General features: G+C 35.8%; 1 protein-coding gene across 1 annotated transcript; it reads right to left on the bottom strand.

Annotated features, from left to right (window-relative positions):
- Positions 1-1,423: 1,423 nt before the first annotated feature.
- On the bottom strand, positions 1,424-26,182 carry fam3c (FAM3 metabolism regulating signaling molecule C). Its single transcript, XM_026919161.3, has 10 exons — positions 26,028-26,182; positions 17,643-17,711; positions 17,418-17,522; positions 16,995-17,018; positions 14,276-14,399; positions 11,623-11,681; positions 11,486-11,536; positions 5,301-5,385; positions 3,740-3,866; positions 1,424-3,619 (listed from the first exon to the last, which is right to left on the bottom strand). The coding sequence occupies exons 2-10, from the start codon at positions 17,656-17,658 to the stop codon at positions 3,530-3,532; spliced, it is 681 nt and encodes a 226-aa protein (XP_026774962.1). The 5' UTR covers positions 17,659-17,711; positions 26,028-26,182; the 3' UTR covers positions 1,424-3,529.
- Between the last annotated feature and the right edge of the window lie 773 nt (positions 26,183-26,955).

Raw genomic sequence — 26,955 nt, 5'->3', positions numbered from 1 at the left:
TAACAATTTACACCAATCATCCTGTTCAAAAGTTTACACCCCCTGGCTCTTAATGTGTCACGTTGCCTTCTTGAGCATCAGTGAATGTTTGCAGCTTTTGTAATAGTCGTGTTCGAGTCACTCAGCCGTCCTCAGTGTGAAAAGATGGATCTCAGCATCATATAGCTGCTGCTGGAAAGGAGTCAGATATGCAGAAGATGCTGGAAAAGCAGAGAATGTGCAGGACCTGGAGGATTTTACTGAAGAACAGTGTGCAGTTTAACTGCTCAGGACAAATAAGGGACTCATGAACAACTATCACAAAACATAAAAACAGTCGCTGATCATCAGGTAACACACACAGTATAAAGAATCGAGCGTATGGAAACTTCTGAACTGGTTCATTTGTGTAAATTCAGTTATTATTGTGTCTTGTGGACTAGATGTAAACATCTGCTCTGTGCAATAGATTATTCAGGGCAGAATTAAATAAAAACCAAAATGCTCTTTTTTTTTAATTATTAACATTTTGCAGATTCTGTAAGGCGGATGTAAACTGACCCCAAATGTACTTCATGGAGAAACAGTGAGAGTGAGACATTATTACTGTGACGTGAATGTACTCACTCTATTACAGTTTTATAGCCTTGTGTGATTTGTAGAACTAGTTCTTTAAAAATGAGGTCTAGCCCCTGACACAGTACCAGCATTTTGTTTTTGCAGAATTGAGCAGCAGATTCATAATGGAGGCAAAGACTCTTGTCTGATAAACAGGAAATGGCGATTGTGAATTTAGGCGTGAGCCCACTGTTCGCCCACGAGAAGTTCAGAGCATGGCATACACAATTCCGCCCTGCCATGGGAGGGATGTAGATGAGGTCATGTGACCCTCAGGCCAGAGATATAATCCAGATAATGGAGGTGCTGAGATTGAGAAGTTGAATGGGATTTTTTGACTCTGTATTCCCTTATGTGAGATTATCAGTGTTTTAATTTACTGGTGTTTCCACTGATTTGTCTGGATGGTATTTAGATACATATTGCAACTGAATGTACTTTTTGTATAGTTTACATTCAAGGAAATAAAAATGTGAAACTTGGTCTTGCAGCACTTAGTGTACCTATATACGTCCATGTTGTAGTTTAAGGGCTGTAGTATGATGTTACAAGGGTCAGTACATCTCTACGTTCCCTGATTAACAAGTCACTCCTGATTCACCGCAGTAACATGTTTGGAGTGGTGTTCTGAATTGACTGTGTACTTAGTACACGTGTGCGTGTGATCTGAGTTTATATGGAAGAGTGAATGATTTGGGGTTTAATGTTTGCTTTTGTGGTGGAAGTTTGTGGGTTGTGCACGAGTGAGGTGTTTTGAGAAATGGGTTAATGTTCAGTGAAGTGTGTTAGAGCAACTGAGAAAAAAATAATACAGATTCAATCCAGGTTACAAGTGAGTTTGTTTTTAATAGCTGAAAGATGATTGGTATATGGGCACAAAATCCTTTTTGGATAGATACAATAAGGCACATTATTGGTTCTCTTCTAACTTAAGCAAATCAACCCCTTCAAAACAGTAGTTTTAGTGGAGGAAAGATGGTACATGATAGCTAGATGCCACATTTAAAAAGAGTCAGAAAATGGACCTGTACATCACAATACAATCACTGCACAGCAGTCCACAGAAGGAGGGGGTCAGGTTTATCCATCACATTTCAATTAAATGCTAAAACAACAGGTCACTCTGCATTTGATGAGCTGCAACATAGCAGCAGATGAAGCGGATGTAAGGAATATACAGTATGCTTTTCCCCAGTACATCGTTCCACACTAATGCTGCCTGATGTATTGCTGTCACACACCAAATCAATCCATGTATGTATCTTACTGATCCTACTGCTCATCTTTCAATCCACCTGTACTTGTAATTTTAAAATCTGAAACATTAAAATACTTAAAATTTAAATATTAAAAGTGATAAAGCTACACCAGGATTACTGATATTTTGATAATACATTTCCACAGTGTGGTCACAAATATGAAGACTGAAAAGAGTCACCAGCCTCTCAGTAGGTTTGTATATGTGTAGGTGTGAGCTGCTGAACTTTTAACAAGAGACTGGTAGTTTTCAAATCATTACTGTAGGGGACACGACAAGGTGTAGTGGAGTACGTCCCAGGCTGGGCTTCACAGCAAAAGAAAATATTTCTCTGATGCTGTTTAGTGCCACAGAGCTGTTGATAATGCTGATTTTTCATGTGGCAATACGCTATCTATACAACACTGCAAAGATATAAACAACTGTGTAATTCACTTTGCATAACAGATAACAGAACTGGACGCTAGAGGAATAACAGGTCCTCTGATTATGAATGGAAATAATAAAATGACACAGGCTCGCATCCTGGAGGGAGTGAGGTTTGTGTTTTTCCTTTTCTACCTTTTCTAGCGGAAGAGTTGAATTTGATGTGTTAAATGAGGTAGAATGATAAATTGTCATTCTGTGGCCCTCCAGTACTGCAGTTTGCCAACCAAATTGCAACAGACAATAAAATAAATATGTCAATAAAATAGCAAGGTTGCATAGGTTCATAAAAACAACTTTAACATTCACTTGCATCCAAACACCCAAGTAATAAAAGGATAAATTTTAATCTAAGCCACAGATAATCCTTACAAACACCGAAAACTCGAGCAGTAGAGCATTTAAACATAAACCTAACCTAAACAATTTTCACAAACATTGTGTCTTAGAAGAAGAAACTCTGTAAGATAGATTAAAGTGCAATGAGCAAATTAATGAAACGGCTTTAGCATGTGATGAGCCTCATAATTATGAAAATGATTCTTCATGATGCTTTACTGAAAGAAAAACTGCAATGTAGCTGATACAGGACGTTACTGTATGTTCTGAGTAAAATAATTATAAAAGTCAAACACAGGTAATCATTTTATCTCTGAATGTATATAAAAAAAAAACAAACATGCTTTTCAACAAACAAAAAATCCATCCAAGAAGCTGTAGCAGTCTGCATCAGTTTCACATTCTTTCAGCATAAAAAGTATAAAGCCTTTTCGCTTTTTAGGTATAAAAATTCCTACATATACATAGCAAAACCTTTTCGCTAATCCCGAGCACGACTACCACGTACCATTTTTATACTGTATATTCTCATCACGTTCTGCCTGTGAATGTTTTAATTTCCACCATTCCCTTTTATTCCTTAGCTATGCTTATGATGGGCAATGCTAACATGCTACTAAAAAAATCCCAATTCACAAAATTATAGCTCTGCGATACTCATTACATAGTTCTATGATTCTGATACATAATTTCATGATTGAGTTGCTATGAAAAGCCATAATCTCGTATGACTGTAGCTCGACATACAGCCTGCCTGTCAGTTCACAGGCTGCTGCTCAGATTGCATATTCATTAAGTTAAGAATCTAGGATCTTGAAAAGTGAATTCTATGGAAGAACTTTTGTTTTGATTGACTGGACACGCAGAGAATCTACAGCATTTGGTCCAAGAGGAGTGATCTAGAGGACATCAGTCGTGTTTCCGAGGAATGCATCCCTCCATTTCCAGAACTTCTGGCCAGCCTTCATACTTGTTGATCTCAGCATTGTTCTTAATATACTGAGAATATTAGAAGAGGTTTAGTTACATTTCATTACACAGTTAACCTCACAGAACAGCCTTAGCAACACCAAAGGAAAGGAAAAGCTGCCAATTCTGAGCCACGTTATGAAAACTCACCTGTTCAAAAGGACTCTTTGTTTTGATCCCTTTTCCTCCAACGAAGAGCCAGTTGTCCCTGAAGCTTAGTGAATTGATATAGGAGCTGCCTAATGCTGATATTAACTTCCTTGCTTCACTAGTAAGTCTGTTAGAAAGAGAAAAATGGTTATAAAGAAATTTATATTATTATTAATTTTACCTCGTGAAAGCCGATCTCCCAAATAAATCTGAGTAGTCTAGGTTAAGAATGCCCCCCTTTCAATACTGATCATTAAATTACATTTTAGATTAAGTTTTTTTGAAAGTCACTCATTAAGTTGTTGTTCGTGTTTCGGCTGCTCCCTTTAGGGGTCGCCACAGCGGATCATTGAACCGCGTATTGGATTTGGCACAGTTTTCACGCCGGATGTTCTTCCTGACGCAACCCTCCCCAGTTTTATCCGAGCTTGGGAGCGGCACTGAGAGCGCGCTGTTGCACGCAACCAGTGGCTGGGGCTGGTTCCCCGGCCGGGAATCGAACCCGGGCTGCAGCTGTGAGAGCGCAGTACTTCAATATCCACTTCAGTAATTTAATATCCACTTCAAATTTACATACAACTTCTTTTGACTCTGTACTTATAAAAGGTGTGTATTCATAAACAAAGATATGCTTAAAAATTAAATTGAAAGGGAAAAATGTATTTGTACATCACAAATTACAGACATTAGCACTTTGTTGGCATCGAGACATCTAATGGTAACAAGTAATTAGGATTTTGCAGCATTGTGTTTTAATTTGGTCCATGTCAAGCTGAAGTTCTATTTTAGTTTCATCTGGTCAGAGATGATGGTCAGAAAAGAGTTCTGATTTGTGTAAACACTTTCAGACGCACATGTCTGTGCTGCGTTGTTAGCAGAGGAGTTTAGTGTGAGGTTTAGGAACGGAGATGATTGCAGTGCAGGTCATTGCTTATTGTTCTCTGTGGAACTGCTGCTGCTGCTGCTGCTTTCAGGTCGTCCTGCAACTCTTTTCGAGTGACTGCTGGCTTCTCTCTCACCTTCATTATCATTAGTCTGAGAGCGAGGTTGTGAAATCGTGCGTGGTTCACCTGTCCTGGGACGGGTCACCTGTCTACTGGACTAACAGGGATGTTTAAAGTCTTTGCTCTGTAGCTTTTTCCACTCGAGTGTTGTTTAATAATGTCGTCCAGAACTTTAGGAAGCTCCTTCACTTTCACCATGATGCTACTTTTTGCATGAAAGCTTCCTGACCAATGTCTTTCATAATGACACCAGGTGCAGTTTGCACAAGAACATTTTTTGCAGCATTTATATCTAGAATTTAATTTATTTTTATGTAACCTTTACATATATATTTTTTGTGTACAATTTCCCCATGTATTTCATTTTTTTAAACGTATCTTTGTTTATGCTTATGAATGCATATGTTTCTGTTAATATTTATAAGTACAAAGTTAAAACACATCATGGGTGTAAATTTGAAGTGGATATTTGCAATGGAAGTACATTAAATAACAAAAACAACAGGATCTGAATATTTACTAACCGTCACTGTAAATAAACGATTAAGAGAACCTACTTTGTAGAAGAGTCGTCAAAAGTAGCCATCATGACAACTGTTCCATCTTCAATATCCTTCAAAAACTTGATAAGTGGGTTGACGTCTGGAAAAATTACCAAAAATAAAATAAATCAAATATCAATAAAATTAGTTTTCTTACCATATAGCCATATCTAACAATATCACTATTACGCATATGAGTGTCAAATATACAATTATTTAAATTGTTTGGGAGAGGAATTTATACACAAGTGTTTCAATAGTCAATTCTTCTTAAAATTCATTCGATCAATTGGTGACCATTAAGAAATCTAGAGTCACCTAAACTAAACCCTTTTATGATCTAAACCTTTTTGAAGAATACTATTTTATATTATTGGAGACTTGACAACCAAATGTTATTGTCATACAGTATTTAAGTCTATATAACGTATAATACTTAAAAAGCTTTGTAATATATTGTTTGGGAAACTGTAAAAAGAGTCTAAATCACAAAGTCTCTGGAAACTACCACTCCATACCACTGTATGCTCAAGTAATGTTATATTGAATATGTTTACCCAATCAAACCACAATCACAAAATCACAATCAGTGAAAACATAACCTGTGATATAATGTGTGTGTGTGTGTGTGCGCTTGCATTATTACATTGCTCAGATTATATTAATCAAATTGAACAGATAATGCATCATTACAAAAGTAAAAAAACTTCATGGTTTGGATGGACACCACTTTGGCAGGATACGCGTGAAATGGCCATAGACAGTGTGTGCACACAAGGTCTGAGCGTAATTCCAATGTATTCGCTGCCAAATGACTGATGGACAATATTTGTGTACATCAGTGAATTGCATGGTAGTGAACTGCTTGTAAAATGGAAAAGTGTTGAGTTTACTATGTTAAAAAAGGTTGATACACTGCATAGACTACAAAAAGCTAAGCGGAATAAAGCTTTGAAAATGATAGAGACAATTAATAGGCTGATGTGTGATGATGAATATGAATCTGAGGTGTGTTCTGCCTTTTAATACGTTGTGTTCAGAAGCTAAAGAAACACATGACTCATTGTTGATTTTGTTACCTGATGATGAAGCTGAAAAGCATAAAATATGGTTTAAGCAAAGATGATATCAAACATTGAATTTATTGAACATAACTGTAAAATGTCAGCAAACATCTGAAATGGTTCATGTGAATAATGATGTCAGTCCTGAAGATAGTGTTTCAAATGTGTCAAAAGGTGCAAGGTAGTAAACGTAGTTCACACAGCAGAAGCGTGTTCACTGTTTCCGCACGCAGCCAGGCCCCTTATGGCACACGCCTCTGCATTAAAAGCCAAACGTGCTTCTGAAGCGCAGGACGAGGAATTATGAAGGAAAAGGGAACAACTGGAATTGGAAGTTGAAATAGTGGCTTCAGCGGCAAAAATTGCTGTCTTGCAAACCTCTGACAGTCAAAGCAAATGTTCACGCAATGAAAGTTCAAAAATAACATTGCAGGTTAAACAAAATTCAAATGATGGGAAAGATGATATAATCCTTGATTCTACAAGGCCAAAATATTTCAATCCTCATGCAAATGAATATGTGCCAGTAAATTCAATGCCAGTGGACACAACTGGAGTATCATGCAGAAACTGCATCAAGAAGCTAAAAGAGAGGACTGACAGACCAACGAGGATGTAAAGCTTATGAACAGTCCGATGTACATGTTTCAAGAGCAACAAGGCAATAAGGGGGCCTCTCATTTAACACATATTCTTCCCTCAGAGAATGAACATGTTTGAAATTTTAAAAAGACAAGAGGAGTTAACAGCTTATCTTGTACAACAAGTTCAACCACATAATCTACCAAGAAGAGAGTCCAATCTCTGATGGTAATTGCAAAACATTCTGTTCATCAGAGCACATGAAAATAGTTTCGGATTAAAGGATTAGAGAATTATTGTGATTAAGTTACCTTATAAACTGAGAGAACAATGGAGAGTAAAGGCATGTGAGATTATGGATTTGAGTCAAGGCAGAGCAAAGTTCTCACATATCGTGACCTTTATTGAGAGACATGTAAAAAGGCATCTGATCCTGTGTTTGGAGATAACAACAGTTTTGTAACAGATGTTAAATTTTTTGTTCAGAACATTTAATGAAGGAGCTGAATATGAGAGGAAGAAGGGTCAGTGTTCTTCTGCGCACCGTGGGGCAAGAGCTGTCTGTATCCTGTAATGTTATTACTGGTTTGGAAATAAGTGGTATCAACTCCAACCGTTTCGTTTCACTTCCTGGTGTGTACACTCAGGAACATCTGCCTGCTACCTCTGATGACACTGTCACACAGGAGGAGTTATGTAAATGGCCAAATCTGAACAGTGTTAAAATTCCAAGCATTTAAGCTACTGCGAATTTGCTGATTGGAACTAATGCCTCTGAAGTGATGGAACCTTGGGAAATAATAAAGAGCTATGGTAATGGACCATATGACATAATAGCACCTTATTGGGGTGGGTTATTAATGGGCCCTTAGGAGGAAGCAGTGACCGTTGGAAAGCTAGAGGAGTTGCTTAACAATCACTACCATTTAGGACTTATGATGGTGTACTACCTGACAATTTGTATGTTGCGAAACAATGGTTTAAAAAGGAAATTAGGAGGAAATAAAATTTTTTATGAGGAATATGCTCATTTCCTTTCTGATTTTTTTGGATAAAGGTTATGTTGAGGAGGTGCCAGCCAGAACCATCAGCAATCATGGCAGACATACAAACGATGTTTCGTCATGTGAAAGTGGCCAAGGAAGATGTGGATTTCCTTTGTTTCTTGTGGTGGCCTGATGGAGATTTGACTAGAGATCCCATTACATATAGAATGATTGTCCATCTCTTTGGAGCCGTGTCATCTCCAAGCTGTGCTGAGACATACTTATGCATGTTTATATTATTTTGCAGATGCCTGTGAAAATGGTTACGGCACTGTCACATATCTCAAGATGCAGAACAGTGCAAACAAAATTCATGCAGCATTCCTGTTTGGTAAAGCCAGGGAAACGCCCTTGAGGCGAATTACTATTCCACATCTGGAACTCACAGCTGCTGTCCTTGCTGTTAAGGTTGACAAACTGTTGAAGAAAGAGTTACAGCTTGCATTGGAGAACTCTGTCTTCTGGTCTGACAGCATGACTGTGTTTAATTATATAAGGAATGAGGCTAAAGGTTTTCACACACCTTGTTGCAAATAGGGTGTCTTATATCAGGCCTTCAGCAGTGGAGCTACGCTCATAAAGAAAACCCAGCAGATGATGCTTCTCGTGGAATCAAAGTTGACAATTTTTTGAGCAATAGGTGATGGATTGAGGGTCCCAGCTTTCTTTGGAAGCCAGGGGATTAATGCCTAACCCACATAGCTGAACTGATTTTGACAGATGATGACCCAGAGGTCACATGGGAACTGAAAGGTAATGCTGTCTCAGAGAGTTAAGGGAGGCCCTCTCTGCTTTGAATAACAGCAAGATTCAAAAACCCGTATTGCAGAAAGAAATTCAGCAGAGCTTCAGTCCACCTACAGGCTCTTATGATGGAGGTGCATGGGAGCACATCATTTGTATGGTGAGAAGAATCCTTTGTTCAGTTCTGCATCAGCAAATATTTGATGATGAATCATGACACAATGTTTTGTGTGAAGCAGAAGCCATTTTGAATGTCCCATCGTCCGATCACAAAGCTGTCCAATGACCCTAATGTCCTTTTTGACCGTGTTGTGGACCGTGCTCATGTGGGATTACATATATATTTTAATCCTTTTTAAATGAAATAAAGAAAGGCCATGTACAAGAACAAAAGGGATTTGGATTTATTGCACGCGTTAATTACGTGCTTACTCTAGTTACCAGTCACCTCTTATTGGGAAGTCATTACAATAATAATAAGATTAAACAGCAGAACAGAATGTTGTCTTTGTCAAGCCAACATAATAACACACACTGGCCATGGAACAGCTGAGAAGCCCATTGTCCAATTACTTTTGGTCCTTTAAAAAGTGGTCCGATTTGGATGCAAATATCCTCAAATTAAAGTATGCACTTTGAGCTCCAATATTTATGGACCTGACTGTATATAATTCACACGTTCACAGGGCATTACGGGATTACACTCAGTCCCTTAACCACTCAGTCCCTTAACATACCAACCACATGGTACAGGGACTTAAAAAATAACTAGCAGTAAATTTAGTTTAAAATTAGTTCTATGCATCCAGTGTTTGGGCCATTTCCTGTAATGACAGTAACACTAATACGAGTACATTTGAACTCTAGCCTTTAGTAATGAACATAACATTATAACAATGTTATGTCATTGAACAAGGATGGCTATTTACCTTTACCTTTATTTTTCTTTTGTTTATGGTCCCTTAAAGACATACTTACAGTCAGGTCCAGAAATATTGGGACATCGACACAATTCTAACATTTTTGGCTCTATACACCACCACAATGGATTTCAAATGAAATGAATGCACAAGATGTGCTTTAACTGCAGACTGTCAGCTTTAATTTGAGGGTATTTACATCCAAATCAGGTGAACGGTGTAGGAATTACAACAGTTTGCATATGTGCCTCCCACTTGTTAAGGGACCAAAAGTGATGGGACAGAATAATAATCATAAATCAAACTTTCACTTTTTAATACTTGGTTGCAAATCCTTTGCAGTCAATTACAGCCCGAAGTCTGGAACGCGTAGACATCACCAGACGCTGGGTTTCATCCCTGGTGATGCTCTGCCAGGCCTCTACTGCAACTGTCTTCAGTTCCTGCTTGTTCTTGGGGCATTTTCCTTTCAGTTTTGTCTTCAGCAAGTGAAATGCATGCTCAATCGGATTCAGGTCAGGTGATTGACTTGGCCATTGCATAACAGTCCACTTCTTTCCCTTCAAAAACTCTTTGGCTGCTTTTGCAGTATGCTTTGGGTCATTGTCCATCTGCACTGTGAAGCGCCGTCCAATGAGTTCTGAAGCATTTGGCTGAATATGAGCAGATACTATTGCCCGAAACACTTCAGAATTCATCCTGCTGCTTTTGTCAGCAGTCACATCATCAATAAATACAAGAGAACCAGTTCCATTGGCAGCCATACATGCCCACGCCATGACACTACCACCACCATGCTTCACTGATGAGGTGGTATGCTTAGGATCATGAGCAGTTCCGTTCCTTCTCCATACTCTTCTCTTCCCATCACTCTGGTACAAGTTGATCTTGGTCTCATCTGTCCATAGGATGTTGTTCCAGAACTGTGAAGGCTTTTTTAGATGTCGTTTGGCAAACTCTAATCTGGCCTTCCTGTTTTTGAGGCTCACCAATGGTTTACATCTTGTGGTGAACCCCCTGTATTCACTCTGGTGAAGTCTTCTCTTGATTGTTGACTTTGACACACATACACCTACCTCCTGGCGAGTGTTCTTGATCTGGCCAACTGTTGTGAAGGGTGTTTTCTTCACCAGGGAAAGAATTCTTCGGTCATCCACCACAGTTGTTTTCCGTGGTCTTCCGGGTCTTTTGGTGTTGCTGAGCTCACCGGTGCGTTCCTTCTTTTTATGAATGTTCCAAACAGTTGTTTTGGCCACGCCTAATGTTTTTGCTATCTCTCTGATGGGTTTGTTTTGTTTTTTCAGCCTAATGATGGCTTGCTTCACTGATAGTGACAGCTCTTTGGATCTCATCTTGAGAGTTGACAGCAATAGAGTCCAAATGCAAATAGCACACTTGAAATGAACTCTGGACCTTTTATCTGCTCATTGTAATTGGGATAATGAGGGAATAACACACACCTGGCCATGGAACAGCTGAGAAGCCAATTGTCCCATCACTTTTGGTCCCTTAACAAGTGGGAGGCACATATGCAAACTGTTGTAATTCCTACACCGTTCACCTGATTTGGATGTAAATACCCTCAAATTAAAGCTGACAGTCTGCAGTTAAAGCACATCTTGTTCGTTTCATTTGAAATCCATTGTGGTGGTGTATAGAGCCAAAAATGTTAGAATTGTGTCGATGTCCCAATATTTCTGGACCTGACTGTATACTAATGTGCTATCTAGTCTAGTTGCATGTTGTTCAAGTTGCTCTGGATATCAGCAACAAAAATTAGACTATGGTCTGGTCTTTGCAAAGCAAGTGAAGGCTGAGAATGTGTGCAGGAAACAAATGCTTACCTCCACCCCACATGTCAAAGGAGTCAGTCTTGATGAGCTTTCCAGTCTTTCCTATAACAAGCATAAGTTTGGTGTATCAGTGATTAGAATTGTCTCATTTAAGTCCTTAGACTTTATGATAAACCACCAAGCCATACCATTGACTAGGGCAATGTTCAAACCCCTTCCCACGTTGTTCTTCACTCCACTCATCAGTCTGAGGAGAGAAATATCATACAGATGTAAACTTCAATTTAATTCAATGTTATTTATATAGCACTTTTGACAATTGACATCGTTACAAAGCAGCTTTACAAAAATCCAGATATAGATTTAGATTTATCTCTAATTAGCAAACTAGAGGTGGTGATGGTGACAAGGAAAAACTCCCTGAGATGACAAGAGGAAGAAACCCTGAGAGGAACCAGACTCAAAAGGGAACCCATCCTCTTGTAAGTGACACCGGATACCGGCTAGACACCAACATCATCAGCAGGGATGATTCTGCTGCCAACAAGCCTAGTACTTTTTGTTACTAATATATACATACCCTTACAATATACTTCAATCAGAAAGGAAGCTAAAGGAAGCTATTGAAGAAAAAAACTTTCCAGATATTTGACCTTGCTGTGACCTTGACCCTGTTTGGATATTTTCCAAAATGTAATCAGTTCATCTGCTGATTACAATGATAATTCCATATAAATTCTACAAGCCACTCGTCTTCAGTCTATCATGCTAACGGTAATCTCAGACAGACATGCAGACACACAAACCGAAAACAAAATGCCTCCATCACCTAGTGGCAGAAGCATAAAAAATGTCTCACAGTTGAAATTCTTATATGAAAGTTCCGGCCATAGTCACAGCAATCCATGGCCACCGATCAGTGCCTTGCATTGGATGGTTTTAGACCTCTCCATCACCGATTTTGCTGTCCCATCATAGGCATATACACAGAACTGAGCAGTTAATTCTCTCCTCACACATTACAGAAACTCAAAACCATACGGTTGTTAGTTATTTTTGCTCATTTTCCTGAAGGGTCTGAAGTTGACTACAAAGCTATCTGTATCTATGAATACAGATCTTCTGACGCTACTTCCTCAAGTATTTTGGACCTTTTAACATCATACACCTTCCTTAAGGTGACCCAGTTGAGGCTGGTAAGACCTCAGTAAGTGTTCACAGGGTTAGCTTTCTACTGTCTCCATGCCTCTCCTGTCTTGACCCACAGCCATCTTGAGGCTCTATGGCCACTTCACTGATTCCAGATGCCTCTTTGCGTCCACACTCCCACGATGCTCATCAGACCCTCGTACTTGGCAAGTTTCCTTTCACAGACCAAGCGGTCGTCCCAAGAGACTGTACGCTCCAGTTTTAAAATATTTTTAAAGATTTTTCAAGTAGCGCATTTTTAGGCAAAACAGTGGTTTCAAAATTATAAGCACATACAGTTCCTCTGTACACAACGGCACTCTTAAAAAAAGTTTGCACGTGCATTTCGATGGATATGGAACCCTCCTCCATAATGACTTAAGTTCAAACAGGCTTTAAATCTACAGAGATTATGAATAAAGAACACCGATTTTGTGTCTCCGCAATAATTTCTGTGTTAAGTTGGATGCAAGTTTGGGGTCATTAAGTTGCACACACTCTACCTGGCAAACATCTCAAGAATGGAAATAATTTTGTCACATGTGCTAGACAAGATGCTAGTCCAGGGATGTCCAATCTTATCCGGAAAGGGCCGGTGAGGGTGCAGGTTTTCATTCCAACCAAGTGGAAGACACTCCAGAGTCTATTGAAAGCCAGGATCATCTGATTAAACAGGTGGAATCAGGTGTGACTCCTGCCTGATTGGAATGAAAACCTGCACCCACACTGGCCCTTTGTGGATAAGATTGGACACCAGATTTTTATAATGACCTGAGATTAAAACAAGGCATTATGGAAACAAATTTCTGCAGCTGTATTTGGTTTTAAAAGTGGGAAGCTTTTGTATAAAATAAGCTTGATGTAGAGGGACTGAGATTTGTTATGTTGTTATTTTGCAGGCTGTTCATATGCTTGTATCACCCAGTGATGCAGTCTTAGACAGGGGAGCACCCTGTACTTTTGCACCATGACAGATGAATAGGTGGTCTGGTGAGCAAAGAGCAGCTATATGGATAAATGATACAATAAGGACACTGAAGGGAACGTGCTAACCTTAACCTAATCGCCTGGTTCAAAAACCTGGGGCTGATGACTCTGGACTGGGAAGCTATATAAGCAGCTGTTCAATTTTAAAGATGCCGTGTACAGAGGGACATGGCAGTGCCCAGAATATCTCTTCATTTGTTTCAGAAAATGTTCTGTCTTGAATATCTTATGGTGGACCTCACTGTGATGTGCTCGCGCACACTCTCGCGCACACTCTCGCGCACACTCTCGCGCACACTCTCGCGCACACTCTCGCGCACACTCTCGCGCACACACTCTCGCGCACACACTCTCGCGCACACACTCTCGCGCACACACTCTCTCGCACACACTCTCTCGCACACACTCTCTCGCACACACTCTCTCGCACACACACTCTCACACACACACTCTCACACACACACTCTCACACACACACTCTCACACACACACTCTCTCACACACACTCTCTCACACACACTCTCTCACACACACACTCTCACACACACTCTCACACACACTCTCACACACACTCTCACACACACACACACAAGTTGAACACAGTAGACAGTGCAGCTGGAAGAAGCCATGTTTTCTAGTACACCCAGGCAAGGAGAATGTACTTACATATTATCCTCTAGGCAGATTTTGGGCCCAACAATACTGGCAGCTCCACTGGCCATTTTGAAGGAGAAATGGTCTTCGGGACAGGGCTTATACAGGCCACATTTGTAATGAGTTGGCTTTGTAGCTAAGAAAAAAAATAGTCCTTGTTAGTCGTCTTCATTTTTAATACATACACAGATATCTTCAATCTGGGTTCTACTGCAATTAAGTCTCTAATGGTGTTTGTCAAATTCACTCTTGAAGTAGCACGACCTTGCATTCTTTATATTTATATATTTATATATTTATATATATATATATATATATATATATATATATATATATATATATATATATATATATATATATATATATATATATAAACCCACAATTTAATAATTAACCATAATACACTATATGGCCAAAAGTATGTGGACACATAATTGGGAGGAGGTCTGGGGTTCAGTCGGTGTTCCAGTTCATCCCAAAGGTGTTCAGTGGGGTTGAGGTCAGGGCTCTGTGCAGGACACTCGAGTTCTTCCACTCCAACCTTCACACACCATGTCTTCATGGAGCTCGCTTTGTGCACAGGGGCATTGTCATGCTGGAGCAGGTTTCAGCCTCTTAGTTCCAGTGAAGGGAAATTGTAAAGCTACAGCACACAGAGACATTGTGTGCTTGTGTATATTAAAGGCAAACACCACTCCCTGCCCCAGCTCAAGAGCAATCTGACACCTGTATCCTGTTCACACCCATCGTGAGCCATCAATTACACCCACAAAGTTTCTTATAAAAGCACCTTATCAACACACGCTGACAAGTTAACAAAAAAAGCTCTGGCTTAATCGAAATTATATTACAGGATTCTAGCTGTTTTCAGAATTGAATTTCATCACATATTTCTATATAAATTAATATAAATGTACACCAAATATATATCTGCACATTAAAAACCATATTCATTAATGAACTTATTACTAAGTTAGAAGGTTATGCGTTTGACATTCATGTGAATAGGGCACCATTTAACTGAAACTATTGGTGCCTGTTTAATTTTGGACCATATAAACTATTGACTTTCAGAACTTTTAGCTCCTTAAAACTAGCATGACAGCATTTTTATATATACAGTGTGTAGTCTATTAACATTCAACATCCTTACAGAACATTTTCCATGGTCCAAATTTTTCATCACTGAGATATAAACCTGCAGCTTTGAGTTAATTTAGATGAGAGGACTGGATTAGTAAAGTAAAATTGGTAGAAATGAATTCAGAGCATCCAGAGAGAGTTTTGTGAAAGTGATGCCACACTGTGCTGCACTTGCAAGAGAACAAAGAATTACTGCACAAAAACTGGACTTGTTTTTACTTCATGAGGGACTTTATGCCAGTTACGATTTACTGTTTATTACTATTTCATACTATATAGCTTCTCATTAACTTTACCTCAATTCTTAGCTAATGTTCTCAATATTTGGTAGGTCATGTGAAGTTCAGTAAGATTAATTTTGTGGTTGGATTTGTAGTTATATTTAGTGATTGACCTTACATTATTATTATTATTATTAAATTTACAGTGAATATGTTGGTGCTGATTCCTGTTATATGAATTAAAAAATTTTGTATTTATGTTTTGTTTTTACTGTGTGTTAGTATTAGAGAGACCACTTTGTCTTTACCGATACTGAAACCTTGAGTATCAGCCAATATCGATACTGTTTATTTAAAAACTGCTATGCTTTAAAATGTTTAACTGAAGCACTTCAGAGTTAAACTCTTGCGTACTAAATCATACCACATCAGAAATATATTAAATAGTATAAAAGTATAAAATATACTATGACAAAGAAAAAACAGTCAAGACTCCTTATATAGACATTTCCAGCTCCAAAAAGAAATTTCTTTTCCAAATCCAAGTCCAAAATTTGCCATTTGTTACAGGATCTGATATCCAATATGTTTTCTCTGATATCCAATCCACTGTTTATTGTTTTTTTTTTTGTTTGTTTGTTTTTTTAAACTGTGTATCAGATCAGTGCCATCTCTAATTCTATAGATAGATAGATAGATACTTTTTTATACTATTGACACAGCAGTAACACACAGATCTTGTGTAAGGATCACTGCTGTTCCTACAGCCCACTGCTCTGCCAGGTTTCCAGCAGTTATACTCATTCAGATTATTGCTATATAAAATTATATAATTTCTGGTTATGCAGAAGCAAACGTATCCTGGTCAGGGTCCTGGGAACACTGCGTGCAGGGAGACAGAAACACTATGCGCGGTGCCGCTTCAGTAGTGAGCTAAAGCTGATTGTTTTATCAGAGTAGAGCGGATTCTCTCCACTGACTGGTGCTGGCTGATGAGCACTTCATTAAAAACCTCTGACTGAAAAACCTCCATTAATAAGGGGACGACATGTGCACTGACATGGTCTGTTGGAGTGTAGTTACCAACAGAGGCGTAAAGTGCTTAAAGCATGAAGCGAGAATGAATGACAATTTCCTTTTTCATACATTTCTGCTTATCTCAGAAATTATGTAATTAGTGGTTATCAAAAGCAACTTGTTTTGTTTTAATATCTATAATAAACATGCTCTGTGAATGTCAATTCCACGCCCAGATTTCAAACAAATGAGAGATTTCGCGTTTCCCTTTAAATTCCGCAAATTCCAGCGTTAGCAGTTTAATAAGTGAACAAGTGGTGATTATAAATAATAATAACAAATATACTCACACTCTTCCATGGCTCCTGATTTCACTACAGAGAAAAAGAGAGAAAAAGTTAGCGTTTATCTTTTACTCTTTTACTCTGAATGACGCCAGTAATAAATGGAGCATAAAAACAGCACAAAACTAAAGTTTCTCCTAGTAAACAGAAAACAAAAAAAAGCACATTTTATTCAATTTAAGTACACACACACAGACACACACACACACACACACACACACGCACACGCATACATAAAGAATCTTAAAGAATGTCTTAACAGGACCTTTGCTGTAAATCAAACAGGTAAATATCCTGGAGAGGCATCTGCTCTGCTGACTGCAGTATTTACTGTTAAACACTCATCAGCCGTGTTACAACACCTGCGGTCCTACACACACACACACACACACACACACACACACAGCCCCACAGAACAGATATATTTACCTAACATACGAGACAAATTAAAATCCATGTTAATTTCCAGGAGCTGAGAAGCCAGGAATGCTGCCAAGAGGAAGGCAGACAGCAGGACAATCAGTTTCAGTATTCCTGTAATTAAAAAGCACAACATCGCTGAATTAAAACCAACAACAACACCTCAGCAAACAAACAACCAATAACAACACATTTCTAAATCCAGACAGGTAAAATAAAGAAAAAGGGACACACCTCCTATTCTCATCATTTTATCAGAACTTATGTTGGTGAAACTGTGAGGATGAAGAGAGACTCAAATTCCTGAAAAATAATAATAAGGCAGTAAAGTGAGTGTAAGAACATGGCAGTAAAGACTGTGCATCTACAGAACACCAAGACACAGACGCTTACTGACCCAGCGCCCCTCTTAAGGAAGTTAAGGAGGTTAAAGAAGTTAAGGAGGTTAAAGAAGTTAAGGAGGTTAAAGAAGTTAAAGAAGTTAAGGAGGTTAGGGAAGTTAAATAAGTTAAATAAGTTAAATAAGTTAAGGAGGTTAAGGAAGTTAAGGAGGTTAAGGAAGTTAAGGGGGTTAAATAAGTTAAATAAGTTAAGGAAGTTAAGGAAGTTAAGGGGGTTAAATAAGTTAAATAAGTTAAGGAAGTTAAGGGGGTTAAATAAGTTAAATAAGTTAAAGAAGTTAAAGAAGTTAAAGAAGTTAAGGAGGTTAAGGAGGTTAAGGAGGTTAGGGAAGTTAAATAAGTTAAGGAAGTTAAAGAGGTTAAGGAGGTTAAGGAGGTTAGGGAAGTTAAATAAGTTAAGGAAGTTAAAGAAGTTAAAGAAGTTAAGGAGGTTAAAGAAGTTAAGGAGGTTAAGGAAGTTAAAGAAGTTAAAGAAGTTAAGGAGGTTAAGGAGGTTAAGGAGGTTAAGGAGGTTAGGGAAGTTAAATAAGTTAAGGAAGTTAAAGAGGTTAAGGAGGTTAAGGAGGTTAGGGAAGTTAAATAAGTTAAGGAAGTTAAAGAAGTTAAAGAAGTTAAGGAGGTTAAAGAAGTTAAGGAGGTTAAGGAAGTTAAAGAAGTTAAATAAGTTAAGGAAGTTAAGGAAGTTAAGGAAGTTAAAGAAGTTAAATAAGTTAAGGAGGTTAAGGAGGTTAAGGAGGTTAAGGAAGTTAAAGAAGTTAAGGAAGTTAAAGAAGTTAAAGAAGTTAAATAAGTTAAGGAGGTTAGGGAAGTTAAATAAGTTAAATAAGTTAAGGAAGTTAAGGGGGTTAAATAAGTTAAATAAGTTAAGGAAGTTAAGGAAGTTAAGGGGGTTAAATAAGTTAAAGAAGTTAAGGAAGTTAGGGAAGTTAAATAAGTTAAGGAAGTTAAGGAGGTTAAGGAAGTTAAAGAAGTTAAGGAGGTTAAAGAAGTTAAAGAAGTTAAATAAGTTAAGGAAGTTAAGGAAGTTAAGGGGGTTAAGGAAGTTAAGGAGGTTAAGGAAGTTAAAGAAGTTAAGGAGGTTAAGGAAGTTAAAGAAGTTAAGGAGGTTAAATAAGTTAAATAAGTTAAGGAAGTTAAGGAAGTTAAGGGGGTTAAATAAGTTAAATAAGTTAAGGAAGTTAAGGAAGTTAAGGGGGTTAAATAAGTTAAATAAGTTAAGGAAGTTAGGGAAGTTAAATAAGTTAAGGAGGTTAAGGAAGTTAAGGAAGTTAAGGAGGTTAAAGAAGTTAAAGAAGTTAAATAAGTTAAGGAAGTTAAGGAAGTTAAGGAGGTTAAGGAAGTTAAAGAAGTTAAAGAAGTTAAATAAGTTAAATAAGTTAAGGAGGTTAGGGAAGTTAAATAAGTTAAGGAAGTTAAGGAAGTTAAAGAAGTTAAGGAAGTTAAGGAGGTTAAATAAGTTAAAGACGTTAAGGAAGTTAAAGACGTTAAAGAAGTTAAAGAAGTTAAGGAAGTTAAGGAAGTTAAATAAGTTAAGGAAGTTAAGGAAGTTAAAGAAGTTAAGGAAGTTAAGGAGGTTAAATAAGTTAAAGACGTTAAGGAAGTTAAAGACGTTAAAGAAGTTAAAGAAGTTAAGGAAGTTAAAGACGTTAAAGAAGTTAAAGACGTTAAGGAAGTTAAAGACGTTAAATAAGTTAAAGACGTTAAGGAAGTTAAAGACGTTAAAGAAGTTAAAGAAGTTAAGGAAGTTAAATAAGTTAAGGAAGTTAAGGAAGTTAAAGAAGTTAAGGAAGTTAAGGAGGTTAAATAAGTTAAAGACGTTAAGGAAGTTAAAGACGTTAAATAAGTTAAGGAAGTTAAATAAGTTAAATAAGTTAAGGAAGTTAAATAAGTTAAATAAGTTAAGGAAGTTAAATAAGTTAAGGAAGTTAAATAAGTTAAGGAAGTTAAATAAGTTAAGGAAGTTAAGGAGGTTAAATAAGTTAAAGAAGTTAAGGAAGTTAAGGAAGTTAAAGACGTTAAGGAAGTTAAATAAGTTAAGGAAGTTAAGGAAGTTAAAGAAGTTAAGGAAGTTAAATAAGTTAAGGAAGTTAAATAAGTTAAAGACGTTAAGGAAGTTAAAGACGTTAAAGAAGTTAAATAAGTTAAGGAAGTTAAGGAAGTTAAATAAGTTAAGGAAGTTAAGGAGGTTAAATAAGTTAAGGAAGTTAAAGAAGTTAAGGAGGTTAGGGAAGTTAAAGAAGTTAAGGAGGTTAAGGAGGTTAAGGAAGTTAAATAAGTTAAGGAAGTTAAATAAGTTAAGGAAGTTAAATAAGTTAAAGACGTTAAGGAAGTTAAAGACGTTAAAGAAGTTAAATAAGTTAAGGAAGTTAAATAAGTTAAATAAGTTAAGGAAGTTAAATAAGTTAAATAAGTTAAATAAGTTAAGGAAGTTAAATAAGTTAAGGAAGTTAAATAAGTTAAGGAAGTTAAAGAAGTTAAGGAGGTTAGGGAAGTTAAAGAAGTTAAGGAGGTTAAGGAAGTTAAATAAGTTAAGGAAGTTAAATAAGTTAAAGACGTTAAGGAAGTTAAAGACGTTAAAGAAGTTAAATAAGTTAAGGAAGTTAAATAAGTTAAATAAGTTAAGGAAGTTAAATAAGTTAAATAAGTTAAATAAGTTAAGGAAGTTAAATAAGTTAAGGAAGTTAAATAAGTTAAGGAAGTTAAATAAGTTAAGGAAGTTAAGGAGGTTAAAGAAGTTAAAGAAGTTAAGGAAGTTAAAGAAGTTAAAGAAGTTAAAGACGTTAAAGAAGTTAAAGACGTTAAGGAAGTTAAAGACGTTAAAGAAGTTAAATAAGTTAAGGAAGTTAAGGAAGTTAAATAAGTTAAGGAAGTTAAAGAAGTTAAGGAGGTTAGGGAAGTTAAAGAAGTTAAGGAGGTTAAGGAGGTTAAGGAAGTTAAATAAGTTAAGGAAGTTAAATAAGTTAAAGACGTTAAGGAAGTTAAAGACGTTAAAGAAGTTAAATAAGTTAAGGAAGTTAAAAAAGTTAAATAAGTTAAGGAAGTTAAATAAGTTAAATAAGTTAAATAAGTTAAGGAAGTTAAATAAGTTAAGGAAGTTAAATAAGTTAAGGAAGTTAAATAAGTTAAGGAAGTTAAGGAGGTTAAAGAAGTTAAAGAAGTTAAGGAAGTTAAAGAAGTTAAAGAAGTTAAAGAAGTTAAAGAAGTTAAAGAAGTTAAAGAAGTTAAGGAAGTTAAAGAAGTTAAAGAAGTTAAAGAAGTTAAGGAGGTTAAATAAGTTAAAGACGTTAAGGAAGTTAAATAAGTTAAGGAGGTTAAGGAGGTTAGGGAAGTTAAATAAGTTAAGGAAGTTAAATAAGTTAAATAAGTTAAGGAAGTTAAATAAGTTAAGGAAGTTAAGGAGGTTAAAGAAGTTAAAGAAGTTAAGGAAGTTAAAGAAGTTAAAGAAGTTAAGGAGGTTAAATAAGTTAAAGACGTTAAGGAAGTTAAATAAGTTAAGGAGGTTAAGGAGGTTAGGGAAGTTAAATAAGTTAAGGAAGTTAAGGAAGTTAAATAAGTTAAGGAAGTTAAATAAGTTAAGGAAGTTAAGGAGGTTAAAGAAGTTAAAGAAGTTAAGGAAGTTAAAGAAGTTAAAGAAGTTAAAGACGTTAAAGAAGTTAAAGACGTTAAGGAAGTTAAAGACGTTAAAGAAGTTAAATAAGTTAAGGAAGTTAAGGAAGTTAAATAAGTTAAGGAAGTTAAAGAAGTTAAGGAGGTTAGGGAAGTTAAAGAAGTTAAGGAGGTTAAGGAGGTTAAGGAAGTTAAATAAGTTAAGGAAGTTAAATAAGTTAAAGACGTTAAGGAAGTTAAAGACGTTAAAGAAGTTAAATAAGTTAAGGAAGTTAAAAAAGTTAAATAAGTTAAGGAAGTTAAATAAGTTAAATAAGTTAAATAAGTTAAGGAAGTTAAATAAGTTAAGGAAGTTAAATAAGTTAAGGAAGTTAAATAAGTTAAGGAAGTTAAGGAGGTTAAAGAAGTTAAAGAAGTTAAGGAAGTTAAAGAAGTTAAAGAAGTTAAAGAAGTTAAGGAAGTTAAAGAAGTTAAAGAAGTTAAAGAAGTTAAGGAGGTTAAATAAGTTAAAGACGTTAAGGAAGTTAAATAAGTTAAGGAGGTTAAGGAGGTTAGGGAAGTTAAATAAGTTAAGGAAGTTAAATAAGTTAAATAAGTTAAGGAAGTTAAGGAGGTTAAAGAAGTTAAGGAGGTTAAGGAAGTTAAATAAGTTAAATAAGTTAAATAAGTTAAGGAAGTTAAATAAGTTAAGGAAGTTAAATAAGTTAAGGAAGTTAAAGACGTTAAAGAAGTTAAATAAGTTAAGGAAGTTAAGGAAGTTAAATAAGTTAAGGAAGTTAAAGAAGTTAAGGAGGTTAGGGAAGTTAAAGAAGTTAAGGAGGTTAAGGAGGTTAAGGAAGTTAAATAAGTTAAGGAAGTTAAATAAGTTAAAGACGTTAAGGAAGTTAAAGACGTTAAAGAAGTTAAATAAGTTAAGGAAGTTAAAAAAGTTAAATAAGTTAAGGAAGTTAAATAAGTTAAATAAGTTAAATAAGTTAAGGAAGTTAAATAAGTTAAGGAAGTTAAATAAGTTAAGGAAGTTAAATAAGTTAAGGAAGTTAAGGAGGTTAAAGAAGTTAAAGAAGTTAAGGAAGTTAAAGAAGTTAAATAAGTTAAGGAAGTTAAATAAGTTAAATAAGTTAAATAAGTTAAGGAAGTTAAATAAGTTAAGGAAGTTAAATAAGTTAAGGAAGTTAAATAAGTTAAGGAAGTTAAGGAGGTTAAAGAAGTTAAAGAAGTTAAGGAAGTTAAAGAAGTTAAAGAAGTTAAAGACGTTAAAGAAGTTAAAGACGTTAAGGAAGTTAAAGACGTTAAAGAAGTTAAATAAGTTAAGGAAGTTAAGGAAGTTAAATAAGTTAAGGAAGTTAAAGAAGTTAAGGAGGTTAGGGAAGTTAAAGAAGTTAAGGAGGTTAAGGAGGTTAAGGAAGTTAAATAAGTTAAGGAAGTTAAATAAGTTAAAGACGTTAAGGAAGTTAAAGACGTTAAAGAAGTTAAATAAGTTAAGGAAGTTAAAAAAGTTAAATAAGTTAAGGAAGTTAAATAAGTTAAATAAGTTAAATAAGTTAAGGAAGTTAAATAAGTTAAGGAAGTTAAATAAGTTAAGGAAGTTAAATAAGTTAAGGAAGTTAAGGAGGTTAAAGAAGTTAAAGAAGTTAAGGAAGTTAAAGAAGTTAAAGAAGTTAAAGAAGTTAAAGAAGTTAAGGAAGTTAAAGAAGTTAAAGAAGTTAAAGAAGTTAAGGAGGTTAAATAAGTTAAAGACGTTAAGGAAGTTAAATAAGTTAAGGAGGTTAAGGAGGTTAGGGAAGTTAAATAAGTTAAGGAAGTTAAATAAGTTAAATAAGTTAAGGAAGTTAAATAAGTTAAGGAAGTTAAGGAGGTTAAAGAAGTTAAAGAAGTTAAGGAAGTTAAAGAAGTTAAAGAAGTTAAGGAGGTTAAATAAGTTAAAGACGTTAAGGAAGTTAAATAAGTTAAGGAGGTTAAGGAGGTTAGGGAAGTTAAATAAGTTAAGGAAGTTAAGGAAGTTAAATAAGTTAAGGAAGTTAAATAAGTTAAGGAAGTTAAGGAGGTTAAAGAAGTTAAAGAAGTTAAGGAAGTTAAAGAAGTTAAAGAAGTTAAAGACGTTAAAGAAGTTAAAGACGTTAAGGAAGTTAAAGACGTTAAAGAAGTTAAATAAGTTAAGGAAGTTAAGGAAGTTAAATAAGTTAAGGAAGTTAAAGAAGTTAAGGAGGTTAGGGAAGTTAAAGAAGTTAAGGAGGTTAAGGAGGTTAAGGAAGTTAAATAAGTTAAGGAAGTTAAATAAGTTAAAGACGTTAAGGAAGTTAAAGACGTTAAAGAAGTTAAATAAGTTAAGGAAGTTAAAAAAGTTAAATAAGTTAAGGAAGTTAAATAAGTTAAATAAGTTAAATAAGTTAAGGAAGTTAAATAAGTTAAGGAAGTTAAATAAGTTAAGGAAGTTAAAGACGTTAAAGAAGTTAAATAAGTTAAGGAAGTTAAGGAAGTTAAATAAGTTAAGGAAGTTAAAGAAGTTAAGGAGGTTAGGGAAGTTAAAGAAGTTAAGGAGGTTAAGGAGGTTAAGGAAGTTAAATAAGTTAAGGAAGTTAAATAAGTTAAAGACGTTAAGGAAGTTAAAGACGTTAAAGAAGTTAAATAAGTTAAGGAAGTTAAAAAAGTTAAATAAGTTAAGGAAGTTAAATAAGTTAAATAAGTTAAATAAGTTAAGGAAGTTAAATAAGTTAAGGAAGTTAAATAAGTTAAGGAAGTTAAATAAGTTAAGGAAGTTAAGGAGGTTAAAGAAGTTAAAGAAGTTAAGGAAGTTAAAGAAGTTAAAGAAGTTAAAGAAGTTAAGGAAGTTAAAGAAGTTAAAGAAGTTAAAGAAGTTAAGGAGGTTAAATAAGTTAAAGACGTTAAGGAAGTTAAATAAGTTAAGGAGGTTAAGGAGGTTAGGGAAGTTAAATAAGTTAAGGAAGTTAAATAAGTTAAATAAGTTAAGGAAGTTAAGGAGGTTAAAGAAGTTAAGGAGGTTAAGGAAGTTAAATAAGTTAAGGAAGTTAAATAAGTTAAGGAGGTTAAGGAGGTTAGGGAAGTTAAATAAGTTAAATAAGTTAAGGAAGTTAAGGAAGTTAAAGAAGTTAGGGAGGTTAAAGAAGTTAAATAAGTTAAAGAAGTTAAAGAAGTTAAGGAAGTTAAAAAAGTTAAAGAAGTTAAGGGGGTTAAGGAAGTTAAAGAAGTTAAGGAAGTTAAATAAGTTAAAGACGTTAAGGAAGTTAAAGACGTTAAAGAAGTTAAATAAGTTAAGGAAGTTAAATAAGTTAAGGAAGTTAAATAAGTTAAGGAAGTTAAGGGGGTTAAAGAAGTTAAGGAGGTTAAAGAAGTTAAGGGGGTTAAAGAAGTTAAATAAGTTAAAGAGGTTAAAGAAGTTAAAGAAGTTAAGGAAGGTAAAAAAAAGTTAAGGAAGGTAAAGAAGGTAAAGAAGTAAAGGAGGTTAGGGAAGTTAAAGACGTTAAGGAAGTTAAATAAGTTAAGGAAGTTAAGGAGGTTAGGGAAGTTAAATAAGTTAAGGAAGTTAAATAAGTTAAGGAGGTTAAGGAAGTTAAATAAGTTAAGGAAGTTAAATAAGTTAAGGAAGTTAAATAAGTTAAGGAGGTTAAGGAGGTTAGGGAAGTTAAATAAGTTAAATAAGTTAAGGAAGTTAAGGAAGTTAAGGAAGTTAAAGAAGTTAGGGAGGTTAAAGAAGTTAAATAAGTTAAAGAAGTTAAAGAAGTTAAGGAAGTTACGGAGGTTAAAGAAGTTAAGGAGGTTAAGGAAGTTAAATAAGTTAAAGAAGTTAAGGAGGTTAAAGAAGTTAAGTAGGTTAAAGAAGTTAAATAAGTTAAAGAAGTTAAGGAAGTTAAAAAAGTTAAAGAAGTTAAGGGGGTTAAGGAAGTTAAAGAAGTTAAGGAGGTTAAATAAGTTAAAGAAGTTAAGGAGGTTAAATAAGTTAAATAAGTTAAGGAAGTTAAGGAGGTTAAAGAAGTTAAGGAGGTTAAAGAAGTTAAGGAGGTTAAAGAAGTTAAGGGGGTTAAAGAAGTTAAATAAGTTAAAGAGGTTAAAGAAGTTAAAGAAGTTAAGGAAGGTAAAAAAAAGTTAAGGAAGTTAAAGAAGGTAAAAAAGTTAAGGAGTTTAAAGGAGTTTAAAGAAGTTAAGGGGGTTAAAGGAGTTTAAAGGAGTTTAAAGAAGTTAAAGAAGTTAAGGAGGTTAAAGGAGTTTAAAGGAGTTAAAGAAGTTAAGGGGGAAACGCCAGACAGACGCTAAATCCCAGCTGTTAGCTGTTAGCCGTTAGCTCTCGGCTCTGCGTTAGAGTAAGGCTAGCTGAGAGCGCCTCCTGATGAAAGCCTCTAACGCTACCGCTGGCTAACAGAGCAGCAGATATGCAGGGCCACTCGGCGGGTGTGAACAGGGCAGACCCTCGCCGGCCGCTGCGGTAGTTAACGCTGTATTTACACTGTTCCGGTGTGAAATAAACCCTGAGCTACAGAGCTGCTGTCTGTGCGCTCGCTCTAGCACTCATGCTAACTCCGCTAGCATAACCTACAGCAGGACGCGACACGGCCATCAACACACTTATACATGCTAATAAAACGCGCTGAACACATACCTACTGTTCGAAAATCCGAGAAAACTTTAACAGCTAAAACATGTGGATGCCACGAATACAAAAACAACGCTGTAAAAGAAAGAAAGAAACAAACAGCCCGGACTGATCCACCGCCTCCTCGCTCACTGAGGCAGCCTGAAGCCGGAAAGGGGCGGGGCCTGGGGGCTTGGGGCGGGGTCTGGGGGCGGGGTCTGGGGCGGGGCCTGAGGGGTGTACAGCCTGCGCACAGCCGCAGGCACTGCAATTACAGCGGCGTGATCTTTACAGGTCTTACAGGTTAGTCCGTGCAATCTGCATTTTAATACTGGGTGCGCAAAACCGGCACAACCAGCACCGAACAAGAGGGTGATCTCTCACAGTGAGCTAATTAACTACAGAGATGTACTGTCATCAACTAATTAAATACCAAAACTCGACAGGCCAGAAATAGTATTCACAGCATTTACAGCCGCCCTCATCCTGATTTTATTTATCTAATACATTTATCTCATTTACACAGCTGAGGGTTAGGGGCCTTGCTCAGGGGCCCCGCAGTGGCAGAGCCGGGATCCCAACTCACTCCCTTCCTATCAGTAGTCCAATACAGGAGGTGTGTTATACAGCCTCGCCCTGCAATTTATAACCTACTACTTTCTGGCTAGGAGAACTTAAAATTATACAGCATTTTTATAATATAACATAATATAATATAATATAATATAATATAATATAATATAATATAATATAATATAATATGAGTCTTCCTCTAAAAGGTTCACAAAAAGTCTACACTATAAAAAAAATTGCACTTTTACAGAATTTTTACTGTTAACTTTACAGATTTTTCCTGTATTTTTGAAATACACCGAATATTATTAATTTTACAAAAATATACTGTGAATTTACATGTCTAAGGTAAAATACCACGGAAAGTTTGTAACTGTGAATT

The sequence above is a fragment of the Pangasianodon hypophthalmus genome, chromosome 9 (assembly GCF_027358585.1).
Source record: "Pangasianodon hypophthalmus isolate fPanHyp1 chromosome 9, fPanHyp1.pri, whole genome shotgun sequence".
NCBI classification, from domain to species: domain Eukaryota; kingdom Metazoa; phylum Chordata; class Actinopteri; order Siluriformes; family Pangasiidae; genus Pangasianodon; species Pangasianodon hypophthalmus.
The sequence above is the reverse complement of the archived record's forward strand: the minus strand, read 5'-3'. Positions and strand labels throughout refer to the sequence as shown.